We start from the raw sequence: 27,400 nt of genomic DNA, 5'->3' as shown, positions 1-27,400 counted from the left end.
CTAAACTCTTATCCCATCCCACTTTCAAAAATGCTTTTTAGCCATTTCTCGTGTTTGCATGTTGGCAACTGGATAATGGTGAGATTAAACTGTGCAAGTGAAAATTCTGATAAGAGAAAAATTGCCTCTTGCCATAATAAACAAGTGTATGGCCTACAGAAGCTCTCAATACTTAATACCCCAAACAGAAGTAACTCTCCCTACAAAGTTCTCTTAGAACTTGGAATTCTCAATAAAATCTTTTCAAATAAAAATGCAAACCTATAACTCTCATGGCTGCTAAGATTAATACTGTATGAATATGCAGTGACACCAATTCATCGGTAGCCCTAGCAGTTGAGACATCTGCTCACTCTTGTGGCGCCTCTTTTGTTCTCTGTCACTGTATTTGGGTAACTGTGGTGTCTTCAACTTTCCCTCCTCATGCCTGCAAGCAGCTGGTTTACAGGTGACCTTTTGGCTGGTTTCTGCTTTGTTCCCCTACTGAGCATTACTTTATCTTCAGGCAAACTGTGACTTGCGGCGACAGATAGACGAACAACAGAAAATGCTTGAGAAATACAAAGAACGGTTGAATAGATGTGTGACAATGAGCAAGAAGCTTCTTATAGAAAAGGTGAGTTGACTTTCTAGATTTCATCTATACTGCCCTTGCCCACTTCTCTTCTTTTTTTTCTCCAAATCTGTCTTGTTTGAATTTGTATCATGCGTTACCTGCATATTTGGTAATATATGATAAATATGTCAACTGATAAATATGTCAACTGAAATGACAGATCCAAAAACATAGTGGCTTAAATAGGCTTTAGAAAGGGCATTACTGTATTGTCATTCCTATAAACATATGAAGCTGTTATACCAAATCAGACCATCAGTCCATCCAGCCCAGGATTGTCTACTCTTATTTGGCAGTAGCTCTCCAAGGTCCCAGGAGATTGAGCCTGGGACCTTCTGCATGCAGAACAATTGCTCTGACCCAGAGGTTCCCAACCTGTAGTATTCCAGTTGTTGCTGTACTACAAGTCCTTTCGTCATCACCATCAGCTACAATTTATTGTGCCTGGGGATGATGGGAATTGTAATTCAGCAATATCTGGAGTGCCACAAGTTGAGAACCCCTGCTCTAACTTTTAGCTATAACCCCTCTCCTCACTTGACATATTGCCAAGTTCTCTAGGGATTGGTGAATACCAGTCCTTGCCACCTAAAGGTTGTGGCAAATTGGTGTGTGGAAATTTCCTTTCCTGACTCAGGTCAGTCAATGAATAAACTGGCTGAACTGGTTTTAACCAGCTCCTAGTAGCCTTTTCAGTCATCTAGCTCAGAAATGACTCCTGTCAGCTATGAGTCATTTCCACAGCATGCTCAGAGAAGTTGCCTATGAAAATATCTTTAACTTTCAAAACCCTGAAAGCTGAGAGAGATTCTGTAAACCCAGATGTTCTGGTAGGTTACTGCTACCACCAGATCTCTCCTACAGTCTACTCTGAACGGGCATTGGAGTGATCAAAGATTCCCGTTCACTTTTTCCTACTTGCTAACAATCAAGTGTATAAATCCAGTTGTTCTCCCAGACATCTGCCTGCAGGTGAAGTTAATTGTTAATTTGGCCATGCTCTTATTGATGTGTTTTGCACCAGAGAAATCCCCCTTATGGCTCCGCTTTCTCCTGCTGTGTTAATAAGCAACCCTTGGAGGCTTGTAAAAAGTAAAGAACAGGGGGAAACTTTTTTTATTAAAATTACTACAAACTAATTCCATCTGAGGCTTTTAGCTTTTTTAATACTTAGTTGGTTACAAGAATACTTCAAGAGCACCCAGATGATTCTAGAGCTGCACACTTAAAATCTTAGTTACACAGTTGCAAAGAACAGATATTTAGGAAAATGCAAAGCACACACACAAAATATAAATTCCTGATGTGAAGTCTGACTAAATACTCTTTTTCTATGTTAAATTCCCAAAGCCAAAGCCATGGCTTCCTGTCCTTGAACTCACCAAGTTCCCTGATGAGAATCAACCCTCCTGCAATCTTGTCTTTCAAGGATCTACAGTCATCCTGCTGCAGCAGACTCCATTGCCGCATGTCCTCCTCCATACTCCCAGCACAGACTTCCTTTCTTCTTCCCAGAATTCCCCCCGCAGCTCTCATGTCCCACCCACCTGGTCAACTGATTGGTTGAACCCTGGAGTTCACCAGCCTGTCAGTCAAGACCAGGGTTCACTTCCTGAACTCTTTAGAGGATGAGGAGACTGGTCACTACAGAGGTGCTTTCAGAACAAATGCTCACATCTAAAAATTGGGTGGGGAGTTGCACATGTGGTAGCATTTATGAGAACTGAGCCTTTTTGAAGCCTCAGAATCGGTCAGTGTTGTCTCAGGAAGATAGTGCTACTTGGGAGCAACTGTTCAGAACATCCTTTGCTATGCAGAATTAGTATGCAGAGAACCTCCTTGCAGTCTGTCTTGCAGTAGGGACATGCTGAAAGAAGCAAGCTAATCCTGCAAATAGTCCAAGCACCTTAGCAACTTTGGTCTAAATGCACTGCTGTGACTTGTGCCCAGATGGCTGCATCTGTTCCCAGATCTTCTTCTCCCGCAGAATCACATGCCAGTTTGTAGTTGTTTTGCTGTGGCCTTTTCCCATCTTTATGGAGGAGAAGTTGTTAAGCTACATGTCAGTGACTTGATCTGAGGCCCAATTTTGCACATAGCCTATACTGATATCTAGAATGGTGAGCCGATGATGATGATGATGATGATGATGATGATGAATTGGCACTTTGCATTGTGCATATTTCAGTCTTCACTTGCCGCTCTGCAATATGATGAGCCACAGTTGATTATCTTCATTCTGTACCCTTCCCTCCCCAGTCAAAACAAGAGAAGATGGCATGTCGAGATAAAAGCATGCAAGATCGGTTGCGGCTAGGACACTTTGCCACAGTGCGGCACGGGGCCTCTTACACAGAGCAGTGGACAGATGGCTATGCTTTCCAGAATCTCATCAAGTAAGCAATTTTTTCTTTTGTCTTCTCTTGAGTTGGAACAAGAATTATCTCCCCTGCTATCTGAACAAAGAGGCACCTTTCTAAAGTGGTGATTTGCTTTATTTAGCAGGAGGAGAGCAACTGGCCCCTATCCATCCCCAGCACAACATCCCTCCAGTGGCTGTTGCTGGTGTCTATCTTATGTTTCTTTTTTAGATTGTGAGCCCTTTGGGGACAGGGAGCCATTTTATATATTTATATCTATGTAAACCACTTTAGGAACCTTTGTTGAAAAGCGATGTATACCTGTTCATCATCGTATTACCTAGTGACATTTAATTTGTCCTTATGAATTGTATGGAATCTAAGGAGCATTGATTCTCTTTAACAGATGTATTCATCTTTTAATAATTCTGTTCATGTGAACTCAAGGAAAGTGAGATACTTATACAAATATATATATATACAAAAAAGAATATTTTTTTCATAAAACCATCGGGTGTAAAATTGCATGCAGTAGCATACCTGAAAAAGACAGTTAAATCTTTTTTTTTACAACTTGCCCAACTAAATGTCTTGCATTGCCTCAGGAAGATCATTCAAGCCATTTTGAATGCACAGCATTGTAAGGAAAAACACAGCAGTGTCCAGGAGCAACAAACTGCAGCCCCCGAAGTTGGTAGGTCAAGGGGTAGACACGTCTGCATCACAATGTACCTGAACTGTTTGTACATATGCACTCATGCATGCCCCAGGCAGAGACTGTAGGATTTGCATGGTTACAACACCTACACTCAGGAGTGGTGTTCACATTTCTGCTACCATCCTGGCCTTTCTTGCCCTAGCTATCCAGTTGTAATTGCAGGCATACATGTAGTGGGAACATAAGGAAAGAGCTGGATTGAAGTTTTTGGTGTTTACAGTATATCTGTTAATATAGATGTCACGGTTTACATCTGTAAATATAGATGCACATACATCTCTATCTCCTTAAAATAGAGTTTTTTTTCTTGAACAAAAACCTTAATTCTGTAGCCACAAAATCCAGATTTTGTAATTGAAAGTGGATGGGTTGGCCACATCTACGTACATTGACTTAATGTACGTTAGGTGGCGCAATTATGAAAATTTGGGGGTTGTTTTTTGTAGAGCAATATTAGGAATCTTGTGCTAGAGTTTGTCTTTCCTACGAGGATTGTAACCCATGTTAAAAGATAAAAAGGGGAAACCTAAGTGCAGGATGATATGGTTTATAGTGACAAAGAAGAGCTTAGAGCTTTTAACATCCACATCTGGATACTCCTCAGTGTTTCTTTGCAGCCATGAAAACTAGAAAAGTTTAAACTAAATTGAGGTTCTTGGGATTCTTGGTTAGATGTTAGGCATACACTGATATGATGGATGGGTGGATGAATGACTTTATTATGGTCAAAGACCAGCACCTGATACAATTATGATCAGCCCAATTCCCAGAGCTCCTGCTTTAAACCGTGTTCTCCTTCCAAGGAGTCTCAAGATAAGTGACCAGAAATCTCTATTCCAGTATACTGTCCAGGGGTGCAGATGATCAACCACCTCTCTGTGGCTTGTACTTTAATCCCACTAAACATATGTGGATGTGTGTCACCTTCTCTTGTTCAGGCAACAGGAGAGGATAAATTCCCAAAGGGAGGAGATAGAAAGACAACGGAAAATGTTAGCCAAGCGGAAACCACCTGCCATGGGCCAGGCCCCTCTAGCAAGCAATGAGCAGAAGCAGCGCAAGAACAAGACCAATGGAGCAGAGAATGAGACGTAAGTGATGCAAAAATTCATGTTGCAGGGCAGTTGAGTTGTACTGAATGACTAGAGTTCTCAGACTTTGCCCCAGTAGGCCTTCCCAAGTGAAATGAAATTGGAACTTCCTCTCCCCTTCACACCTCTATTGAGTAGCCATTTGGTAAGTGTTGCTCTTATTGCCATCAGAGTTTAGATTCCTGCTGAATCATGCTGAGAAGTTGCTTATGCATGCTCACTTGCTCTCAACTCCAGAGTCTACAAAGTGGAGTTTACTTCGCTTCTTTATAAAGTTGGGGAGGTTGAGGATTGCATATTAAAAGCATGTGCTATCTAAGTAAATACTGAGTTTTCCATCTTGCTGTGGGGTGCAAGCTCGGCTCCATAATGCTTAATATCATGTCTTCCTATTGCCTATCTGCCTATCTCCAGTTAAGGGAGTGGATTTAGTTCAGTGGTAGAGCCTGTCTTTTGCAAATCCCTACTTCAATCCCTGGGATCAGTCATTTTATTTGATTTGGTTATTATATTTAAGTAGAAGTAGTAATAATAGTAGTTTACTTGCCTGTTTAATTTTATGGTAGATGTTCTGGGAGGCTGTTGCCTGAACAATGGTCCTCTATATAAAATATCAGTGCTCTGCCTGAATACCATGGAGTGCTGTTAGCAAGCTAGGTGGACTGATCTGATCTGGTATATGGTGGTTTTATATGACTTGTATTTGACCCTAGTTTCTACTATGGCCAGCAGAGATAGGAAGCCTCAGGAGAGAGCTACAGAAATGAAAAGCAGACTGGAAGGAGTCCCAGACAGTGTGTTTAATTCCTTCCTTTGACCTTCTTAAGCTTTCAGTAGCTTAATCTTTGACCCAGTCTCTTGTGCATACAGGTTAACGCTAGCAGAATATCATGAACAGGAGGAAATCTTCAAACTCCGGCTAGGTCATCTTAAAAAGGTAAACTATTCCATTGCAAAATAGTTTCAAAGAAGCACTGGCTTTGGCTGCTCTCTGACCTCTTTCCCATTTAAATGGTCAGTTCCATGCTTTAGGTCTATGTTGTCACTTCAGCATTGATTCTTCTCGGATGTACCTTGAATTGACTGAAATGTTTAAACCAGTGGTTCTCAGACTTCTCTAGCTTCAAGGTATACTTTACGCCTGAGGTTTTTTGCCACAGAACTCCAGTATAGTGCAGGGGATTCTGGGACACACTATAGGACACATATCCAGTTCACACTGCCCAAGTCTGTTGGGTCCAACTGCAGAATTGCATGAAACAAGGTTGTGCCCTAGCATGCATGCATGCATGCACACGATCTATCAAAAGATAGATCGACACACCAGTGGCAGCACACTGAAAGTGGTGGGCACGGTTTTTTGGAGAAGCTTGTCTCATCTTTTTATTGACGAACAGCTGACTGAGCTTTCTCAGAAAGTAGGTTGAAAGCCACCGATTTAAACAAGATATTTCTCACAATAACCAATGAAAGGTGAGGATTGTCGATGACATTTGGTCACTTCCAGTGCAATTTCTTAGCCCAGTAGCAGTGAAACAAACTGCTGGGCAAGAGATGATAGCTTAGTGGCAGAGCACATGCTTTCCCAGATGGATTCCCTGGCGTCTTCAAGTAGGGCTGGGAAAGACCCCTGCCTGAAACCCTGGAGACCTACTGCTAGTCAGTGTAAACAATACTGACCTAGATAGACCAGTGGTCTGGTTCTATATAGAGCAGCTTCATATGCTTTTGTATGATTTTCCATATAGGGTTGTATATACTCTTTTTGTATCCTGTCTACTAAGAACTGATTGCCCGAAGCATTCTACCTTGCTTGTTGTGAACAATATAGTCGACTCCAGAGGAATACCGTTCAGCTGGAGGGCTACTGTACATGAGAAAAATGCATGTATATTGTAATGGGTGGGAGGATAGCTCTAGCCACTGTCATTCTGGTTAACACTGCATAATCTCTGGATGGGTGGTGGGGGTGGGGAATAAAACAGGACTAGAATTCTAGGAGTAGAAAACCAAATCCTATTGATTCTATTGGAGTTCGAATCCTCCTCTGTCAAACTAACTTGGTTTGAATTTAGCAGTGTAGCTGAAATAGTGTGTTTGTTGTTACAGGAAGAAGCAGAGATCCAGGCAGAACTGGAGCGACTAGAGAGGGTTAGAAATTTACATATCAGGGAATTGAAAAGGATACATAATGAAGATAACTCGCAGTAAGTATTGAGCATGGAGGAAAGCTGCAACTTATAAGCTTGTGAAAGACAATTGCATTACCAGAAAGTGTCCCTTGCTCAGCATTGGCTTGAAGAAGTTGGGAAGAGTAAATGTTATAACCAAACCATATAATGCCTTAACTGTGCATTTTATTTCAATTTTCATATCCCACCACCTGCTTTTTAAAAGCTTTAGAGCAGCTAACAATAATTGGGGCAAAAAGAGAGCAAAAGTGTTTGAGGTGGGAAGCAGAAATACAAGGCCACCAAGAGGAAGGTTTGACACCATTTTTTGTGTGTGGTCCTTAGCTAGCTGAAATCACATCATTGGCAGGATCTGGTTTTGCTTCCTCGTGAACCAAACCTTCTTTAGAATAAGATACAAACTCTGAGTCATGCCAGATAGCAAGCAGTTTTGCTTGTTAAATAGCCAACTAATGCAACATAGTTGCTATAGCTCTTCAGCCTTGGACAGCGACCGGACCTGCTGCCCTGGGAGAAGGGAGGAATAAGTGCACAGCCAGGCAACTTGCCACCCAGATGTCTACAGTCGGATGGATGGAAGGGGATGTGAATGGCCACAACTACTACAAGGGAACTGGGTTGGTGGTGGGGAAGGAGGATATACAATCCCAAAGCAACGAGGAGGTAAAAGCTGCTCTGAGATACTATTTTATTCTGTGTGAGCCTCCGTGAGGATCTTTTTGGATTAGAAAATGGAATAAAAATCTACCAAATAAACAAGCTTGGCTTCTAGACCTTTTCTCTGACTCAGGGCAGGAATAATTTCTGTTGCCAGAACATCATCTACTGAGTAATTCAGCTGAATGATAGACTTGGCCAGAATATTACATCCACTATATCCGTCCTTCCTCTTCTCTCCAGATTTAAAGACCATCCAACACTAAACGACAGATACTTGTTGCTACATCTCCTAGGTAGAGGAGGCTTTAGTGAGGTATATAAGGTAAGTTGGATCTTCTTTCTAGTTTGCCTTACTATAATACCTTCCTTACTAAAATAGTGCAGAAGTCAATCTTCGTTAACCTGGTATCTGGTGTGAGGGCTGGACAAGACCCTGGAGAGCTGCTTCCAGTCTGAGCAGACAGTACTGGACTTGATCAGAAGCAAAGGTCTTATTTGCTAAAAGGCAGATTTACACTGGCAGCACACATGGATCATTTATTTGAACATAGCTTAGCATATTTGTTTCAGGTGCCAAGTTTGCAAGTACATTTGCATGATACGATGTAGCTATTTGCAAGTGCCACCAGGGTGATGGCTTTCTGATCAGGCTAACCTGGCAGAGACTACAGCCAGGTTGACAAAACGTAGCTGGATTGAGAAGCAACATTATATGGAGCAGTTTGCTCACTCAGAATCCTCTGCAAATAAATGGGAATATGACTATGAGTACTCTATAGATACAGCTAAATGTTCTAACTGTCGCTGCTTCTTCTGAAATCTTTTGTGTAGTACTAATACCAGAAAACTCTGAGCACCCTGAAAAAATTCGCTCTCCTTCTCTTTCAGGCATTTGATTTAACAGAACAAAGATACGTAGCAGTAAAAATTCACCAGTTGAATAAAAACTGGAGGGATGAGAAGAAAGAGAACTACCACAAGTAAGAAAAACTGGGTCTTGATTTGCAGGGTGCATAGAAAAGCCATTCTTTGTTGTTAAAGGCTTCTAACTGAGTTGGATATATCCGTGCAAATGGGTATCTCTGTGCAAAATTTGTTACTGCGATTTCTGTTTTGATAAACAACAGTGCAATAGCACAATAGATGGTTTGGGACAGTGGGGGAAAGCCTTGAAGGGGAACTGAAATTGCTGCAGAAAAGGAGAGAAATAAGAGTTTTGAGGCAACCAGCCTATGCAGGGAAAGGGCCCCTGAGATAAGTAGGTGAGTCTGGTGCTTCATTATCGGCCTTGGCTCCCTATCACCCTTGAACCAGGGTGCAAGCTTTATCCCTTAAATCCTAAATAGTGGCTTGTGCACCACACACCTTAAAGACTGCCTCCCCCATTAATATCTGTCTTTGATCTTCAAGACAACTCTCAATTACTCAACCTGCTTGCCAAGTTCAGTCTGTAGACGGCTCATAGAGCAGGCCTGCTCAACTTAGCCCCCACCCCCAGCTCTTTCTGGACTACAGCTCACATGATCCCCAGCCACAGTGACCAATAGCCAGGGATTATGGGAGTTGTAGGCCAACATCTGCAGGAGAGCTGAAGTTGAACGGCCCTGGGATAGAGACATTCTCTGATATTGGTCCATAGTGTTAGAGCAGAATGCAAGCCTGAGCTCTTTTTTGGAAATATTGCAAGAGGCATGCTTTTGGAAGGACTAACTTTCAGTAGTCAGAGAACACCTTTCCATAACGTGGGATTTTAACAAGTTTAGTTGTAACCTGTCCCAAGTTGTACAGGGGCAGCAGAAGGCTAGAAATAAAGTAAAAAATCCTGCCTTGTTCTTGCAGACATGCATGTAGAGAGTACAGAATCCATAAGGAGCTAGATCATCCTCGCATAGTTAAGCTGTATGACTACTTCTCGTTGGACACTGACTCGTAAGTGCTGTCCTTTTTGCAAATAGCTCTTTAGAACAAACTAACTGAATGTGCTGAATCCACCTAACAACTTGGGTGTCCTTGCCACCTGGATTTCTCATTGGAGTTGGAGAGTTGCATCTTCTGTGATAGAGGTTCAGAACAAAGGATATCTAAATGGCGTCAGTTGTTTTATTCCAGAATAACTTCTGTGCCCTGATGTCTGTGTCCTGCATCACTCTGAAACAGAGCTCCATGCAGTAAGGCAAGGGGTTCTCAAATTCCCATCATCCCCTGCCATAATGGCTGAAGGCTAATGTGGCAGGGGTAATGGGAGTTGTAGTCTGACATCTTGGGGCCCACATTTGAGAACCCCTGCAGTAAGGAATTGAAAGCAATGGGTGGAGGAGCAGGGAGACCACATGCCCTTGTGCCACCAACTGCCATGATCTGGATCATGATCCGTTGCCATTCATAAAGCTGGGTTCTGCACCTGCACAGGACCTCACAGGTGGATTCTTCAAGCTCCTCATGATGCCAAGATCCGCTTTGCGTGCACAGCATGTTCATTATTTTTGGCAGTTAAGCGCCATCTTACTCAGTTTCTTTCCGACCACCAAAGCGTTAAAACCTCAGTGGCTGTGGCTCTTCATTTGGGTTCAGTTGTGTGCATGAGAGAATAAGAGTTTGATTTTTACTGTTTCTAGCTTTGATTTGGACTGTTTATTGGCTATTCTTTGGATTTGGACGTCAGCTTTGTTTGAATCTTGACCCGGACTGGTTATTGGACAGTTCTTTGGTCTCAACTGTTGGCTTAGATCATTTTGGTTCCTCATGGACATCATAAAGACTTTTAAGAAGTGTGGGAATTGTGGCAACCCATCCACTGACTGCCACAAACTTTGGCTTCTCCCTCAGAGGGGAAGTGTATCCTGAAAGTGAGGAGATCCCTTCACTTGCTCAGAGATGGGGCCAACCAATAAGAATTTGCTCATGTCATCCCATGGGAGGGGTCTACCTCCTGGACTCCAGTTTCAGCCCCGTCTTCGCTCGGAACAGGAGTGTTTTTCAGCAGCTCAGTGCCTTTTGTATTGTGACAGCCTCTTCCTCCCCTTTTGCCTTCCTCTCTGGATTAGCTGTGAGTCGGGGGAGAGAGGAGATGGAGGAGGGACTGTTCATTCAGTCTCTCTGTGGAGAAGAAGGCCCTGTCTTGGGCCTCTTGGGAGATTGCTACATTCACATGCAGTTGCAAATGCTCCCAGCAGCAAGAGGAAGGTTCCCCTTTCCTCTCTGAAGATTCCCTGGCTGCCTTGTCCTCTGAACAGGAGTGGCAATGGGCTGTGGCTGAAGCCATGAAGGGCCAGCCACAAGTATGTAGTACACTGCTTTGGGCTCCTTGGAAGAAGAGCGGGCTATAAATGTAAAAATAAATAAACATAAATTAAATAGGGAGGAGGGGGAGCTATCAGAGGATGAGGCTGATGCGTCTCAAGTTTCCTCTCAGCGCCTTTTTTCTCTGAGATATTTCCCTGCCCTGTTACACAAGGCACGCAAAATCCTGAGTTTGGAGGGCAGCCCTGGTTCAACTCCTACCAAATCAGAAGGCAACCCAGAGGTGCTCTCTGTCGCATGCACCCAGGAGGTGGTGCTGCCCTGCCCTCAACTATTCATCAGCACTATCCAAGCTGAGTGGGACAAACGAGGAGAGGGGAGGGGCCCTCCATCAACTGTCAGGAGCTGTTACACTTGCCCCTAGGGCTGTTATGTATAAGCTCAAGGTCCCCCTGGTTAACGCTGAGGTGGCTACTCTGGTCACGGGAGCCATTTTGCCTAAAGAAGGGGATAACCGTTATAGAAAGCCAGGATGATAGGAAATGTGATACGGCCCTCCGCAGGTCCCGTGAGGCCACGGCACTCTCCATGTGTGCCTCTATGGCAAATTCCATCTTCGCTAAGGCATCCATCTTGTGGGTCAAGGAACTCCTTCCCCTAGTCCCTCAGGATTCCCTCAAACTCAAACAGGGTCTTAACAAGCTAGGCAAGGTCGCAGCTTTCATGGCTGATTTTTCTCTGGATACCACACAACTTTTAGCCTCTGGCCTCTGACGTATCAGTTCATTGCATCCTATGGCTCAAGAACTGGAGGGTGAATCAAAAGTCATGCCTCAACCTAGCCAAATCAGCCTTCCAAGGGGGAAAACTGTTTGGTCAGGCTCTGGAACCAGTCCTTGTAGAATCAAAGGACAAGAAGAAGTCCATGCCATTTTTCCTCCAAAGAGGAATTCAGAGAAAGTAAAACATTTTCCGCTCCTTCCAGGAACCCCCGGCTTTCCTTTCATCCACACCAGCACAGGCAGGACCGAACATCCTGTTCTAAGTCCTGCTTCTCTTTTTGGAACAACAGAAACCCTCAAAATAACACCCCCAACAAGCAAAGTCTCATTGACGGGGCAGGTGGCCTGCAGAATTTTGCCCAAGCCCTGCGCCAGACAACCACGGATGCCTGTGTTCTTCACACAGTTTCTCAGGGGTACTCCCTGGAACTGAGGTCCCCTCTTCCGGACAGATTCCTCCCCTCACCCAAGTCCCTATGGAAGACAAAGTACAATCTGATGTATTTTGCCATTCAGCATCTTTTGCAGATATGGGCAGTCAAACCGGTGCCCACGTCAGAACAGCAATGGGGTGTATTCAGTGCTGTTCATTGTCCCCAAAAAGAACAGGGAATAAAGGGCCATTCTGGATCTCAAGTACTTGAACCGCTTCCAGAGAAGAGGATTCCGGATAGAGACTCTCTAGTCCATCCTGATGGCCGTTCAGGAGGGGGATCGTCTCACCTCAGTAGTTCTCAAGGAGGCCTACTTGCATGTTACAATTCATCCACAGGACAGAAGGTGTATCTGCTTCACGTACTATGGGGCTCATTACCAATTTTGAGTCATTCTCTTTGTTTTATCGACTGCCCCTCAAGTGTTCACAAAGCTTCTGGGAGCACTGGTGGCACACTTGAGGACAAGGGGGGGTTGCCTCCATGATTTCCCTGAGATTTCTGACATACAAGGTTGCCTTCTTGATATCCATTATCTCTGCACATCAAGTGTCAGAGCTGGTGGCGCTGTCCATGCAAAAGGAGCTCTGCCTTGTGTATCCCGATTATGTGCCGTTTAGGACTGATCCTACTTTGATTCCCTCAGTAAATTCTTTCACAGAGCCCAGGAGCTCATGTTACCTTCTTTCTCTCCCTGACAATCTTTCCCCAAGGAGAAGACTTGGCATGAACTGGACGTACGTAGAACTGTTCCGGTGTACTTGTGTCACACCAGGGAACTCCGACATTCTGAGTCTTTCTTCATTTCGTTTCGGGACTGTTCCTTGGGTCAGAAGGTGTCTTAACTCCAGCTTAGCATGATGGATTTGACAGTGCATTAACCTTGCCTATTCTTCCCACGGTCGTCGTCCTCAAAAAAGAGTTACGACCCACTCAATGAGGAGTGCTGCTGCCTTCTCCACCTTGGCACCCATGGTAGACATCTGTAGGGTGGCTACTTAGTCTTCCTTGTCCACATTTATCAGGCACTACAAGATCCAGCAATTGGCCTCTGCAGACTTCTACTTCAGACACCACGTGCTACAGCAAGTGGTGCCTACCTAAGAACCACCCTTGCAACCACCCACTCATGGTCAGGGCTGCCACACCTGTGCAGTCTAAACCCTTGACATCTGGATCTTCAGTCCCAGCATCTGAACATGTCTTCAAATGGCCGGATTCACCATCTATAGAATCTTCTTCACATAAGCACAAGCATAAGAAGAAGTGTAAAGCTTCTGATGAGGATCACAATGCTCCCATTTGTAAAAAAAAAAAAAACACCGAGATTGGGGCTCCACTCTTCTATCAACAGATTGCAGCTCCATTGTCTGTCACTACTCCATCTCCTACAGACCTTCAGCATGCATTGACATCCCTATTGGCATTGGGATCAACGATGGGTGGTGGGTCACTTCTCTGTCGGGGCTTTTGATACTCTATCTGTTTCAGACCCTCGACATCAGTGCCTACACCTGTGCACCCTTCAACATCAGCTTCCCATCACTGTGCAAGATCCTTATCGCCAGCCCCGACACCTCAACAATCGCCGTCTACACGAAGGGGACCTACTTGGTGTCAAGAGTCCCTTTCATGCACTCACCGGTGACGTTCGTCAACACTAAAGCAACTGATTTGGAGGTTGGCTTGGACCTTTCTACATCACGATCCCCACTGTCTCTGCTGAACTTTTGGTTCAAATAAAAATTGACTTAGATTGGTGGGCTACAATTCTGTTGAGTATCTGGGGCAAAATAAATGTGGTTAAGATTAATCTAACACCAAGGCTTATATATATTTTAAGACGTCTTCCCATTCTTATACCATTACCATTTTAAGCAAGTTTATAAATTAGTCAGTGACTACTTACGGCAAGGACACCCACCAAGATTTTCACTTTGTAAAACATCAACTACCTATTGAAGAAGGCAGATCTAATTTTCCGCATTTTCAGACTTCTCATTGGCATTTATTTTATCTTCAGTCTTCAGCTGGAACAATGATTCCCAAGTCTTGGACACAGCTTGGGAGTTATTATTTGACTGCAATGAAATCTTGAAAGGTGCTCTGTTCATCATTTGTTCGTGGATCTGGGTAATTACCAGTGGTTAAAGCCGCAAGGCATATATAGAGAACTCTGGATTCTAGACATGGTTTTGATCCTTTCTCGTATGAAAAGCTCACATTGCTCGTAAATCTTTTTATTAGACTAACTGGGCCTCCCACAACGTCATTATACTAGATCAATTGATATCTTCCGAAGCTGGTTTTTTAAAATCTTTTGACACTTTGAGAGCTGAGTTTGATATGCCTTCAAATGCTAGCCAGCAGTTTGTTCAGCTAAAGCATTTATTATCACAGCTCTTTGGTCCTGATGGGATTGCAGGTTCTGAAACTCAATTTTTAATATTAGTCCTGGAACATCTATTAGATGCACCTAAGCCTGTAGCCTTGTTCTATAAAACTTAGATATTAATAAGATTGATATCTATTATATTGAGATCTCTGGGCCAATGGCCTTGAATACCCTGTCTTATTAAATCCATGGTGGGTTGCTTTGAAAGCAATGAAATGTGATTTCAAAATGTGGCTAATACAACAAACCTTTATTCTGCATTAATTGGACATTTCAGAGAATATTTACATAGGGATGGCTGCAGACTTCTAGATGTTGGAGGTGTAAGATGTATGAGGGTGCACTTACACATATGGCTTGGTCCTGTCGAGTTATTGCACCATTTTGGCTTGAAATACATAAAGTAATTAATATAACATTGCAGTTACCATTGCCTGTTAAGGGTATTCACGTTTTGTTGGGGTTCGTCCCCAGCATATGGAATCTAGCATTACATCAAGAACTGTAGACTCTTTGCACTTGGGTTGTTGCCAAAAGGATTATAATATGACAACGAACTATATGTATATACCGCTCTTCAATCAAAGTTCTCAAAGCAGTTTACATAGAAAAATAAATAATACAACAGTGGAAGGACAAATTCACTCCTGAACTGCAACTTTGGGTCACTCGTGTGTCCCCATCAGCATTTGAACTGGAGGGTTTTCACTGGCAAAGTAAAGAGGAATTTTCCACGATTTGGTCAAACTTTAATGAATTGTTTATGCCTGGAAACATAAACTATACAGTTGAAGGTGTGTGTTTCCTTTCCCCCCTTTTTCTCCTGTGTTAGTTATAGCTTATTAGGTTTAAGCGGTTTAAGGGATTTTTCTTTCTGTTCTATTCATGTATGTTTGTTTGTACAGAGCCCTTCCAAAAATGGCTCAGGGCGGTTTATATTAGAACATTACATTATTATTACTATCCTTGATGATGTTTATGCACTGTAATTCTATTGCAATAAAAGGGAGGGGGGACAACCTCCTTGATTGCTCAACAGACATGTGCTACTGCCATCATTCAGAATTATATTATACCTATGGAAACTCAGTTCTCTGAGCCTCCTGTTACTGCAATTCATGCTGCAGCTCCTTATACTGACTCTGCTCTCACAGGAACTCAGGCAACTGGTCAACCATCTTTGGATGAGAAGTATGATGACTCTACCTCAACTGATGGAGCCAGCGTGGTGTAGTGGCTAGAGTGCTGGACTAGGACCGGGGAGACCCGAGTTCAAATCCCCATTCAGCCATGAAACTAGCTGGGTGACTCTGGGCCAGTCACTTCTCTCTCAGCCTAACCTACTTCACAGGGTTGTTGTGAGGAGAAACCTAAGTATGTAGTACACCGCTCTGGGCTCCTTGGAGGAAGAGCAGGATATAAAATGTAAAATTAAAAAAATAAAAATGGTGAATCTGCCTCTATGGAACATCCATCTGATCCGTTGCCAGATGCGCAACCTATTCCATCTATCTCTCCTAATGAAGAGCTCCGATCTTAGCACCTACTGATTGCAGAAATGGCAGAGGCTTTAGGACTTGAAATTTTAAAAAGACCACAGACCTTAAAGATCTGGTTATGGTTTTATGACAGCCTCCCATTACCGCTTCCTATGCTACTGGTAATCTCTAAGGCAGCTCAGTCTGTTTGGGAGGTCCTGCATATATCAACACCAACATCCAAGCATTTTGAAAGCCTATATAGGGTACAGGAGGAAGACAATGAGTACTTATTGAAGCACCCTATACTAGTTTCTTTGGTTACAGACTGTGCTACTGCTGCCAAGTCTGGCTGTCACCATTCTATGCTGGCTGATAAGGGCATAAGCTTGATGTGCTAGGACGAAAAGCCTGATATTCAACTGCTTGCTTGTCTGTAAAGATTGTCAATTATGCTGTTTGCATGGCTAAGTACAGTCATTCTTTGGGGGATAATCTCTTCTGGGATCATACCTCCTTAACTCTGGATGAGTTCACGTGGTGCTTTGTGGAGCCTACTCGAATTCTACATCTGTAGTGTACCAGCAACTCAGTACTGCCAAACATTTGGCAGAAACTGAATCCAGTACAATGACTATAGCTATTTCCATCAGCAGACATGCATAGCTACACTCTGTAAGTTTGCAACAAGATATTAAGGAGAAAACTGAGAGCCTGTCATTTGATGGCAATGGTCTTTTTAGTGATGATACTGATTCCACCATGGAGAAATTGAAAAAAATCAATGTCCACTGCCAAATCTTTCATGTCTACATCAACTTCCTATACTACCTCCTAGATAATGTCCATATAATCAGCGACAAGTTGCTTATAAGTCTTCTGAGCACAAGGACATCGATAAACTGTATCGGAAGTTCCAGCGTAAACCTTATGGGTCCTAACCCAGGAAATCCTGGGGGTCCCTCAAGACCAGTCAAAGCAGCATCTCTGATCTACCTGTCCATCCACCCACATCCTCCCTAACTGCCGCATCCTCCATGTTCTTGCAGGGCACCACATAACAAATCATTGGACCTTGTGCGTAAGTCCCTGCCGGTCTTTACAGGCATAAGGTACATACCTGCCTCGCCATTGTTGATGGAAGAAATGAAAACACTTTTGGAGAAAAGGGCAATTCCTCCTGTGTGGTGGATATGTCAAAGGGGGATGGCTTCTACTCCTGCTATTTTCAAATACCAAAGTGAGATGGGGATCCCCCCCATTATGGACTTGTGTTGGCTCCACAAGTCTATGTCCACCAGAATGTTGAGCCTCCACGCACTATTAAGGCTCACTCCACTAGGGCATATGCCACTTCGGCTGCACATTTGTCTGGTAGACAGACAAGTGATATCTGTACAGCTACTACTTGGTCTCCAGAGCTAACCCTTATTAAGCGCTTTGGATTTTCACTCTGCAGCAGAAGCTGACTTTGGGAGGCGTGTTTTGAAGAGCATTTTGCAATAGCTTCCTGCACCCTCCACCTGGGGACAGCTTAGTCACCCAGGCTTATGAATGCCAACGGATCACAAGCCTGACAAACAGGTTGCTTAACTGTAACTGATGATCTGAGAGTGATCCATTGACACTCATAAGACCCTCCCATCTTCCCCGCTACACTACGCTGAAGGATATGCATTGTTTGTTAGTTTATGTATAACACACACACCCCATCAAATATCTTACCTGCTTTCCAAAGACTTGCGTCGATCATCCTGCTGAGCAGTCATCTGGGAATAGAGTAAGATGGTACCTAATTGCCAAGAATAACAGACACACAAGGCGGATCTTGGCACAATGAGGAGCTTGCCTAATCCATCCACGAGGTCCTGCACAGATGCAGAACCCAGGCTTATGAATATCAACGGATCACTTCCAGATCATCAGTTACAGGTAAGCAACCTGTTTATTGGGTGTACAAAAATGTGTGGGGAAGATCAATTGGAAACCTCATTAGGTGCTCCTGAGTAAGCTTGTAAGGGAAGTACTTCAGACACATCTCAAAGTGATGTGTGCAAATGTTTCAGGTCACTTATGGGCAATTGAATGCAGCTCTTGAGAACTTCCATGTTATCTCACAAGTGTGTATCATGTTTTTAGCCCATCTTCTGGTTAATGGGTTCCAAGGTGGCTTACAGTCAAAACATGGCAATAATCGATTAAAAAACCAGAACAATAAAGTTGCAATTGTATGCCAGTCTACTTTTGTTTTGAATTGAGATACTTGTTCTTTGAATGTTAAATGATGTGTTCTATGGATTCTGTTGTGGGCTGCCATGTTTGGCTAGAAGAGCGGTATGTAAATTTGAGATAAATAACTCACGTTGAAGCAGCTGGAACATTATTCAGGGAGCAACTTGTTTTTACTAAACACTTTGATCCATATAAGCAAATTGAAGCAGGTTAAGGGTGGATTATTCCAAGGTAAATAATCCATACAAGGAGAGGACAGTAATGGGAGGAGAGCTGGTCTTATGGTGTAGCAAGAATGAATTGTCCCCTTTGCTAAGCAGGATCTAACCTGGGTTGCATTTAAATGGGAGACTACATGTGAGCATGGTAAGATATTCCCCTCAGGGGATGGGGCCGCTCTGGGAAGAGAACCTGCCTGCTTGCATGCAGAAGGTTCCAAGTTCCTTCCCTGGCATCTCCAAGATAGGGCTGAGAGAGATTCCTGCTTGTAACCTTGGAGAAGCCATGCCACGCCTCTGCCAGTCTGTGTGGACAATACTAATCTAGATGGACAATGGGCTGACTTGGTATATGGCTGGCAGCTTCTTATGTTCACATGTGTTGCCACTGACGGAATAAAATGGCCTGTTTTATAAATCAGTCCCCACTTGCAGCTACAAATATCTTAGGAGTGGATGAGGGAGGAAACTGAAACTCTTTAACTATAAAGAACATAAGCCATTATATTTCACTTCACTTCCTCTAGGTTTTGTACAGTGCTAGAATACTGTGAAGGGAATGATCTGGACTTCTACCTTAAACAGCACAAATTAATGACTGAGAAAGAAGCCCGGTCTATAATCATGCAGATTGTGAATGCATTAAAATATTTAAATGAAATCAAGCCACCCATTATTCACTACGATCTCAAACCAGGTGAGTTCATACTGAGGTTTGCAACACAGTGTGGGAAGGGAAGGGCACTGTGTAATTCTGCAAGCTTGCCAAGTACAGTTTCTGTCATGGGAATTGTAGTTTTCATCATTTTTGTGACAAGCAAATTTCCAGTCCTTATGATTGCATATGAGTTTTCCACAGTCACTCTTTGAACGCTTTCAATCCTTTCTCTCTCAAATCTTAGTTTGTAAACTCTTGGGGCAGGGATTTGCCCTTCTTGTATATAAGTCTGCAAAGTACTGATTATACCACATAAACAACAAGAACAGCCCTGCAGGATCAGGCCCATCTAGTCTAGAATCCTGTTTCACACAGTGGCTTACCAGATGCCCCTGGGAAGCCCACAGGCGAGAGCTGAGGGCATGTCCTCTCTCCTGCTGTTGCTCCCCTGCAACTGGTATTTAGAGGCATCCTGCCTCTGAGGCTCAAGGTGGCCTATAGCCTTCAGACTAGTTGCCAGTGATAGAGATACATAAAGACTTTTAGCAAGCAAATCAACTTAGCATCCCTTGAGTCTTATCTATTTTATCTTCATTTCAAGTGGCTTGGTTCACTTGAGTCAGCTGAAACTATTACCTGTATTACAGCTTTTGTTCTTCTACTCTGTTGTGCTGCTGTATGGTTTGAAATGGGTGAAACGAAGTGCGGAGGAGACTGACGGAGGTTGTTCTTTTTGTTTAGAAGATTGGGTCTGGTGACTTCTGATCTGGTTCAGTCCATAAGGCTGTTTACAAAATCACCCCAAGGGAAACTCACCTTTGTCAGCTTCACTTCACTTCATGTATTGTCTTCTGTTGTAACTACCTAAACTTGGGGAGGTGGAAGTAGCCAGCTACATCTGATCGCCACATTAAACACCATAAAAGGAGTCAATGAACCCTTTTACATTTTAGAAGTATGGGGCTCACACAGCATGTATAGGAATAAAGTGACACTTTTTGGGTGGTGGTCTGTTGTGCTGGCTGAAAATAACTGTGTGACTGGTTTTTTTCTGCATTCTTGTTTATGCCAGCCCATCACTTTCCTCCCAATATGTAATAGACATGTTCACCTAAAATATTTTTCCTTTCTCCAGGTAACATCCTCTTGGTGAATGGTACTGCATGTGGTGAAATTAAGATCACTGACTTTGGCCTCTCCAAGATCATGGATGATGACAGCTACAACTCTGTTGATGGCATGGAACTGACATCGCAAGGGGCTGGCACTTACTGGTGAGTGCCCTGAACTGTATGTGCCTCACCCATGTCATAGTTCTGGGAACAATATAAGAGTATTTGTTGCTGCCCCTTGTGGTAGCAAGCATGACTTGTCCCCTTAGCTAAGCAGGGTCTGCCCTGGCTGCATATGAATGGGAGACAAGAAGTGTGAGCACTAAAAGATATTCCCCTCAGGGGATGGAGCCACTCTGAGAAAAGCAGAAGGTTTCAAGTTCCCTCCCTGGCTTCTCCAAGATAGGGCTGAGCGAGATTCCTGCCTGCAACCTTGGAGAAGCCACTGCCAGTCTGTGAAGACAATACTGAGCTAGATAGACCAATGGTCTGACTCAATATATGGCAGCTTCCTATGTTCCGAAGTAAAGAGTTGTCACCTTCCTCTTTGCACCCCTGTCCTCCCCAAAAGCCAACTGCTTGGAAATGGTGATTTGCATTCTGCCAAACAATCCTATTCAGAGAACAGGAGCAAATGAAGACACTTTCCTCATGCAAGAGGTGACAGTACAATACAATGACAGTACAACAACTGAGAAGAACAGATGGTTCAACTGAGTGAGCCAATTTCCTGTTTGATGGGGGAAATAGTATTTCCCCCAGTTACTTGCTGTTCTGACCTGGGGGTAAGTTTCCCCCCCTCTAGATACAGTGATTGGTTTGGTTAGACCCTGCATTATGAATCTATCAGCTATTCACTGAATGTTCAGTGGACAAGCAAACACTTATTCGATTGAGTGTTGGCTATTTGGGCCTCCCTTGTGAGCTAAATCTTTCATTAAATCATTTTTCTGATGGATGTTTGGCATATATCCTGCCCTATTGTAGATAACCAGAGTAGATAATGAGTTGTTTTTTAAGAACATTTAAAAATAGCATATACCTTAGTCTTCTTACTTAACTCCAGCTGCCAAATCCCTTCCCATGGCTTCCAAGATGTGATCAGGCTAGGGCTCTGACAGCCTTCTGAAGAAAAAAGTTTTGTGTATGTAAAAGCAGCTGCTGAGAACACATCTCTAAGTGTCCTTGATCAGTGTTGGATGTATAATAATGTTGATGTTTGATCTTGAGGATCATAGTGGAACACAGGGAAAGAGGCCTGCCATAAAATCATTTATTATTTAGAACACTTCTCACTTCTCAACAGCAACAACAAAATTCATAAAGCAATTTACATAGCAAAAGTAATGAGGAAATGGTTCCCTGTCCTGAAGTAGCTTACGATATAAAAATAAATATAAGGGAGACGCCAGCAAGAACTGCTAGAGGGACACTGCTGGGGCTGACTAGACTGTTGCTCTCCCCCTGCAAAATATGGGAGCCAGTACTTTAAAAGTTAGCAGGGATAGTAATTTGTATTGTGCTGTATTCTGCAAGAGAAGGACATTGACTGAGAATCTGAGAGCAGCTTAGGACCTGCTTCCATGTAGAAAGTTAGTGGAGCTTTTTTTATTAGGGACTTCTGGAAAGCAGGAGTTGCTTGTAAGAGTCCTCGTGTACCTTTTTAAAACAAGCAATATGTGAAATGACTTAGCAAACAAAAGGGGAGACTGAATTTCAACCAGTTAATTTTAGATAAGTGCCATGCACATTGCTGATGCTGCATAAAAACAAGTTCTAGTAAGAATTAATCTGCCTACTTACCTTTCACTATCCCTACAACTGTACCAAATTTGGTTCGGATTGGTTACAGTCCACCAGTTGGACTTCTTGCTCCTCAAACATGGCACAAGTGGTCATCGGGGTGGATATCATCATTACAAACTTCGCCATTGATGTGTCCATACAAGATTTGGTTCATATTGGTCAAGGCGTTGCGAAGTTGATGGGCGGGGGAGAAGACATACACAAACGGAATGCCGAGTGATCTCATAAGCCTACTGGAAAGTAGGCTAAGAAAATTCTATCCTTTAATGTAACTGGCAAGAACTCTTTAACATACTAAGTGACTCTCGTGATTGGCAATATAAAGCTCCTTGGTCATCACTGAGTAAATTTTGTCACGCAGCATGAAAGATTGGGAATGGGGAAAGAGGGGGACTTCTGTGTAAATGAACACTTCTCTACAGTTGATCATCGTTCTCTTTCTTAGGTATTTGCCACCTGAGTGTTTTGTAGTTGGAAAAGAGCCTCCAAAGATTTCAAATAAAGTTGACGTCTGGTCTGTGGGAGTAATCTTCTACCAGTGCCTCTATGGCAGAAAGGTAAGCGGTGAAATTCAGTTGTTATTTTTAGGACAACTGAACCATAGTTAGAAGCTGTCCATTACTTTCTTCAGCACTGGGGGTTATCCAGAAGTGTGGCTATGTAAATTATTTTCCGGCTTTAAATTTTTATAATTTTTTTAAAATCTCATGGTTTTGGATGGACTTCTCAAGATACTGAACTAAATGCTGTCAAAGGCTCCAATACTTGGGAAATGAAGCAACTGATCTTTGAAGTGATCCAGGAACATTCCCAGCATGGGTCATGTGCCTGTGCAGTAGCCTCTGGAAGGATTTCAGAGCTCCTCAAAAGACTCTGTCTCCACCATTCATGAGCAAGACACGCTCGCTATTTTTGGTGGCAGAGGACCATTTGCTCAGTTCCTTCTCAACTGCCAGTGCATGCGCCTCGCTGGTTCACGGGCTCCTCTTTCAAGTTCAGTTCCTAGGGAGAAGGGAAAAAATTGTTTCCATTACTTTAACTTTTGACTCTGACTCTTTTAATGGTTCTTCACTGATTAGAGGTTTTTTGGCCTCTCCCATTGTCCAGTAGACACAAACGCTGTCTGCTGCACTTAGGAGAGGACCACAACATTCTTACTTGTAAGATCTGTCTTTCCTTCTCTAAGCAGACTCAAAGGTAGGGAGTTATGACAGGTCTGCCTTGTATGAAAGTACTTTGCACTCTGCTACTCCTATGCTGCATTCCCCCTTAGTAGCGACCCCGTCAGTATCAACCTTCCATCAAAATGCCCAGTTCACTTCAGAATCTAAGTTGCTGCCACAGAGAGCCTCCCATTCCATGGACCTTCTGAGGGCAGTTGTCATAAATCCCAGAAAAAAGAAATACCAAGAGGATGACCTGGTGTCCTGTTCTGCTTCCAAGCATTGTAAGACCTCTTCTTTGACATCATAGATGTTGTCGACCTCAACGCTGTAGTCTGCGCATCGATCGAGATCAGTGGCTATTGAAGCAAAACCCATCCATCAGCTACGTGGTTGTCATCCCAATCACAGATGTTGAGCCTGGCTCCTGCGGCTAGAACCTTTCTTGCTCAGCATCGCATTCTCTCTCCTGTGGTCCAACACATCACGCCAGCCACATCTAGATCTTCATTCCCTTCTTCACCAGAGTTATTTATAATTTCTGAAGAACCTCACCAAAAAGATACATGCATTACTGGAGCTTCCCTGGAGCCTTAGACCATGACTCTATCGATACTATGGGGAGGTGCAGGAATTCCTGCTATATCCCCTCCCCGGGCTTACCCCACGACTATGATGAGTTTTGTATATGAAAACTACAGAAATTGTGAGCCGATTCTGTTCCTATCTACGGAAGGGACATGATGCCTTTTTTAAAAGGGTTCTGGATCCACCCCCTCTCCCACAACCTCCTGCAGAGCAGTTCCTAATAGGGATGTACATATTCTCACTACATTGCCGGATGTTCAGATCATTTCCACCCCAGCTGAACAGGACAAAGCAAATTTCATGACAAAGCAAATTTGGATAATGACTATACCTCATCTTCTGATTCTGAGGCAGACTCTTTCTTAACAGAATGTCCCTTGCCAGACAAAAATGTCCTGACTCTCCGAAGGAGGAGATTAAATTTTACCATGTACAAATAACTGAAATGGCTAGAGTTTTGGGATTGGAGCTGACATCCCCAGCTCCCAAAGTTAAAGATCCTTTATATGACTTTATGTCTTCTTCCTCTGTGATTCAACGTGCAGCATTCCCCATACTGCCAGTTCTAATCAATTCAACTAAGTCAGGTTGGGAAGCCCCTTCAGTTCCTCTCACACTTCTAGATGCTTGAAAATCTCCATTCAATTGAAAATTGCCAAATATCACTATTCCATCTGGGATCCAGTGTTCCCTCTAACATTTCCAGATGTTGTGGACTACAACTCCCATAATCACCAAGCAAAAGCCATTGCAGCTGGGGATTCTGAGAGTTGTAGTTAACAACAACTGGGAATCCCTGCTGGAATCACCTTAGAGGGCATGAAAGATGCTTCAGAGCCCTTGTTTCAAATTCAACAAGATTGTTGTAAATTCTGCTGATGTTACCTTTCAGCACCTAAGCACAGCCAAACATCTGACGAAAACTGAGTCCTGATGGCTTGCAGGAGCTATTTCTTTAAGACACTATGTTTGGCTTTGCTCTACCTCTCTCCAAATGGACATGAGAGAGAAAATATAGGGCCTGTCCTTTGAGGGAGACAGCCTGTTCTAGTTCTAAAACTGATGATACAATGGGGAAAATCTAAATACATGGCAAAGACATTCACAACTCCCTCTGACTCACAATCCTACATCCATGGGTTTAAAAATTACACCAGATGAAGGTAAGTTCGACCACAGAAACTACCAGAAACAATTCCAGTATGCACGAAAAAGATCCTACTGTCTCGAACAAAGGCAGCATCAAAAATCAAAGAATCCAGGACAAACCACCTTTTGACCACTCTGTTCCTCAGTCATCCCTTTCAAGACACCCTTCAGCTATTGGACTCTCCCCTTTCTCCACAGTTTTTGCTGCATTACATCCAACACCGGGGTGTTAGGTATCCTTTCTGCCAGATACGCAATCAAATTTACCACCAGCCCTGTTTTTCAAGGGGTAAAATACATTCACCTGACTCCTACACTAGACAAAGAAGTGAAGGATCTGGTTCGAGATCCGTCGATGCCCATAAGAATGGGTTCTGCGCCTGCGCAGGAGCCGCACGGTAGCTATGCTTGAGCTCATCGAAGCACCCAAGCCATGCCCTCACGCTGCTGCGTGCTATATAAAGCATGGCTGAGGCGCGTAGTCCCTCAGGTCTTTTCCGACCGCCTTGTGTCTTGGACCTGCGGTCTATGCCTCTTCGTCGGAAAGTTCCTCTTTCGTTCATCCTATTAACCCTCTTTGACTCGGACTGGAAATTCGGACTTCGTTGGATCTGACTACAGAACGGCGGATGGTGATTCTTTGGCTCTGACTAGGACTGGCTTCGGTGACTTCTGGCAGACGAACGCGGAACGGCTCTGACCTTGATTATGGCTGACGGAAAGAAATCATTTAAATGGTGCGAAGGTTGTAGGGCAAAATTGCCTTCCAAAGACCTCCACGACCTCTGCCTGTTGTACCTTGGTGAGGAACATAACGTCTACTCATGTAAGATCTGTCTGTCCTTCTTGAAACAGATGCGAAAAAACTGGGCTCTTCGCCTTCGTGAGGCAATTTATGATGAAGTTTTGAGCCCTTCAACACCGGCCACACCTCGACCTTCGACGTCTGCTGCGCATTCCACACCAGCGCAAAAGACGGCAAAACTCTCTTCGGCATCGAGCGGTCAGAAATCCTCTGACACTGATTCCACCAAGAAAATGTCGGCATCGAAAAGTTATTCAACATCGGGGAAACGCTCGACATGTGAGAAGTCTTCGACACTGACATCGGCAAGGGAATCCAAGTCTTCTACTGCGTCTTCCTCGTCCGCCTCGAAGTCTTCCCATCACTCAAAAGAGTGTGATAAGGCTTCAAAACGTCGGTCTGAAGACCACTCCACTCTGCATGACACCAAACGTCAGAGAGACCGAGAGAGCCCACAAGAACGTGCACCGTCCCCTTCCGTGGCTCAACCATTGACATCGGATTGCACTCCTGCGCCTTTGGCGCCTTCAACGGCAGGGGACCCCACAGCGCTACCTACATTAGATGCTGATGTATTAGTTACTCCCTCGACACCAATAATCATCGACGTCGATGCCCCCTCGACACACCAGCCTCCTGTTATCACCTTGTTGACATTGATAGGAATTGACACTGAGCACCCCTCAAGTGCTTTTCTCAAGTCAACATCAACTTCGTTCGACGCCGATCGAGCTTTGAATCTCCCTCGTTCTTCACCAACTCCGATTTCTATGCCGACAGCAAGAGCTCTCTCTCCAGCTCCAACGCCTTTAGCATCGTCGGCCTCCCCTTCGACGCCACAGGCTACAGTACTTGTACCATCCATGTTACATACTCCAATCCTCTCAGCATTGACTCAGGTCACTCCTCGGTATCGAGCACCTTTACCACCCTTCCAAGTCATCGGTGCCGATGCGGAGGAATCTCTTCCAGCGACTACTCATTCTCTCCTCTCATTCTTGGATTCAACATCAAGTGGACGCTCGACATTTACTGGCTTCCCATCAGTGGACCTAGAACCTCCTCAACATGTGACGGCCCCTGCGTCGCAACATCCAGCTCCACTATCGCCCAGCCATCTGCGCCCGCAAATGCCTTGGCATTCTTGTGGTTACCGCCACCCTTCTTTGGGCATCTCTTCTCCTGCTGGCCCATTTAGAGATGAGGGTGACAGGCCCTGGAGACCAGTTACACCTGCTCGGCCCCTCTCCACCTTTCTGATGGTGGCCACTCAGACGTGCCACCTGGCAGTTGCCCAACGGGCTACACAAACTCCGGCAATTCAGTTCTCTTCTGCATCCACACAGACGGCACTGTCGGCACCTCTGGCTACGTCTGTAACACAAACCCTTTCACGCCAAAATGAAGATGATCATCCGCCACCTGCTTCCCCTTCAGAGCATTACGGATCCTCCAACTTTGAATCTGATCCAGAGGATGCTAGTTCTATTGTGGAACCACCTACAGATGTGGTGCCAGTAACCTACATTTCTCCTAACGATGAACTCAAGGCATACCATAAACAGATTCGTGCCATGGCTGATGCTCTAGGTTTGGATATCCGTTCGCAGTTGGCCACCATTGATGACCCAGTGTATAATTTTATGTTGAAATCACAATCCACGGCCCCTGTGGCCCTACCAATGTTACCGGTCATCACAAGA

At 44.0% G+C, this 27,400-nt stretch overlaps 1 protein-coding gene across 7 annotated transcripts in view; it reads left to right on the top strand.

Moving 5' to 3' along the window:
* TLK2 (tousled like kinase 2) overlaps positions 1-27,400 on the top strand; it is an 84,451-nt gene that overhangs the window by 35,604 nt on the left and 21,447 nt on the right. For all 7 annotated transcript variants that reach the window (XM_053262932.1, XM_053262933.1, XM_053262935.1 and 4 more), the window contains 11 exons: positions 506-616; positions 2,876-3,012; positions 4,633-4,785; positions 5,656-5,722; positions 6,895-6,992; positions 7,878-7,959; positions 8,526-8,617; positions 9,477-9,566; positions 18,944-19,113; positions 20,210-20,348; positions 22,438-22,549. In XM_053262932.1, the coding sequence (XP_053118907.1) occupies positions 506-616; positions 2,876-3,012; positions 4,633-4,785; positions 5,656-5,722; positions 6,895-6,992; positions 7,878-7,959; positions 8,526-8,617; positions 9,477-9,566; positions 18,944-19,113; positions 20,210-20,348; positions 22,438-22,549 (1,251 nt within the window). The remainder of the gene's footprint in view (positions 1-505; positions 617-2,875; positions 3,013-4,632; positions 4,786-5,655; positions 5,723-6,894; positions 6,993-7,877; positions 7,960-8,525; positions 8,618-9,476; positions 9,567-18,943; positions 19,114-20,209; positions 20,349-22,437; positions 22,550-27,400) is intronic.

This window comes from Hemicordylus capensis, chromosome 6 (assembly GCF_027244095.1).
Source record: "Hemicordylus capensis ecotype Gifberg chromosome 6, rHemCap1.1.pri, whole genome shotgun sequence".
In the NCBI taxonomy this organism is placed as follows: Eukaryota; Metazoa; Chordata; class Lepidosauria; order Squamata; family Cordylidae; genus Hemicordylus; species Hemicordylus capensis.
Note: the sequence above shows the minus strand (reverse complement) of the source record. Positions and strands in the feature narration are given on the sequence as shown.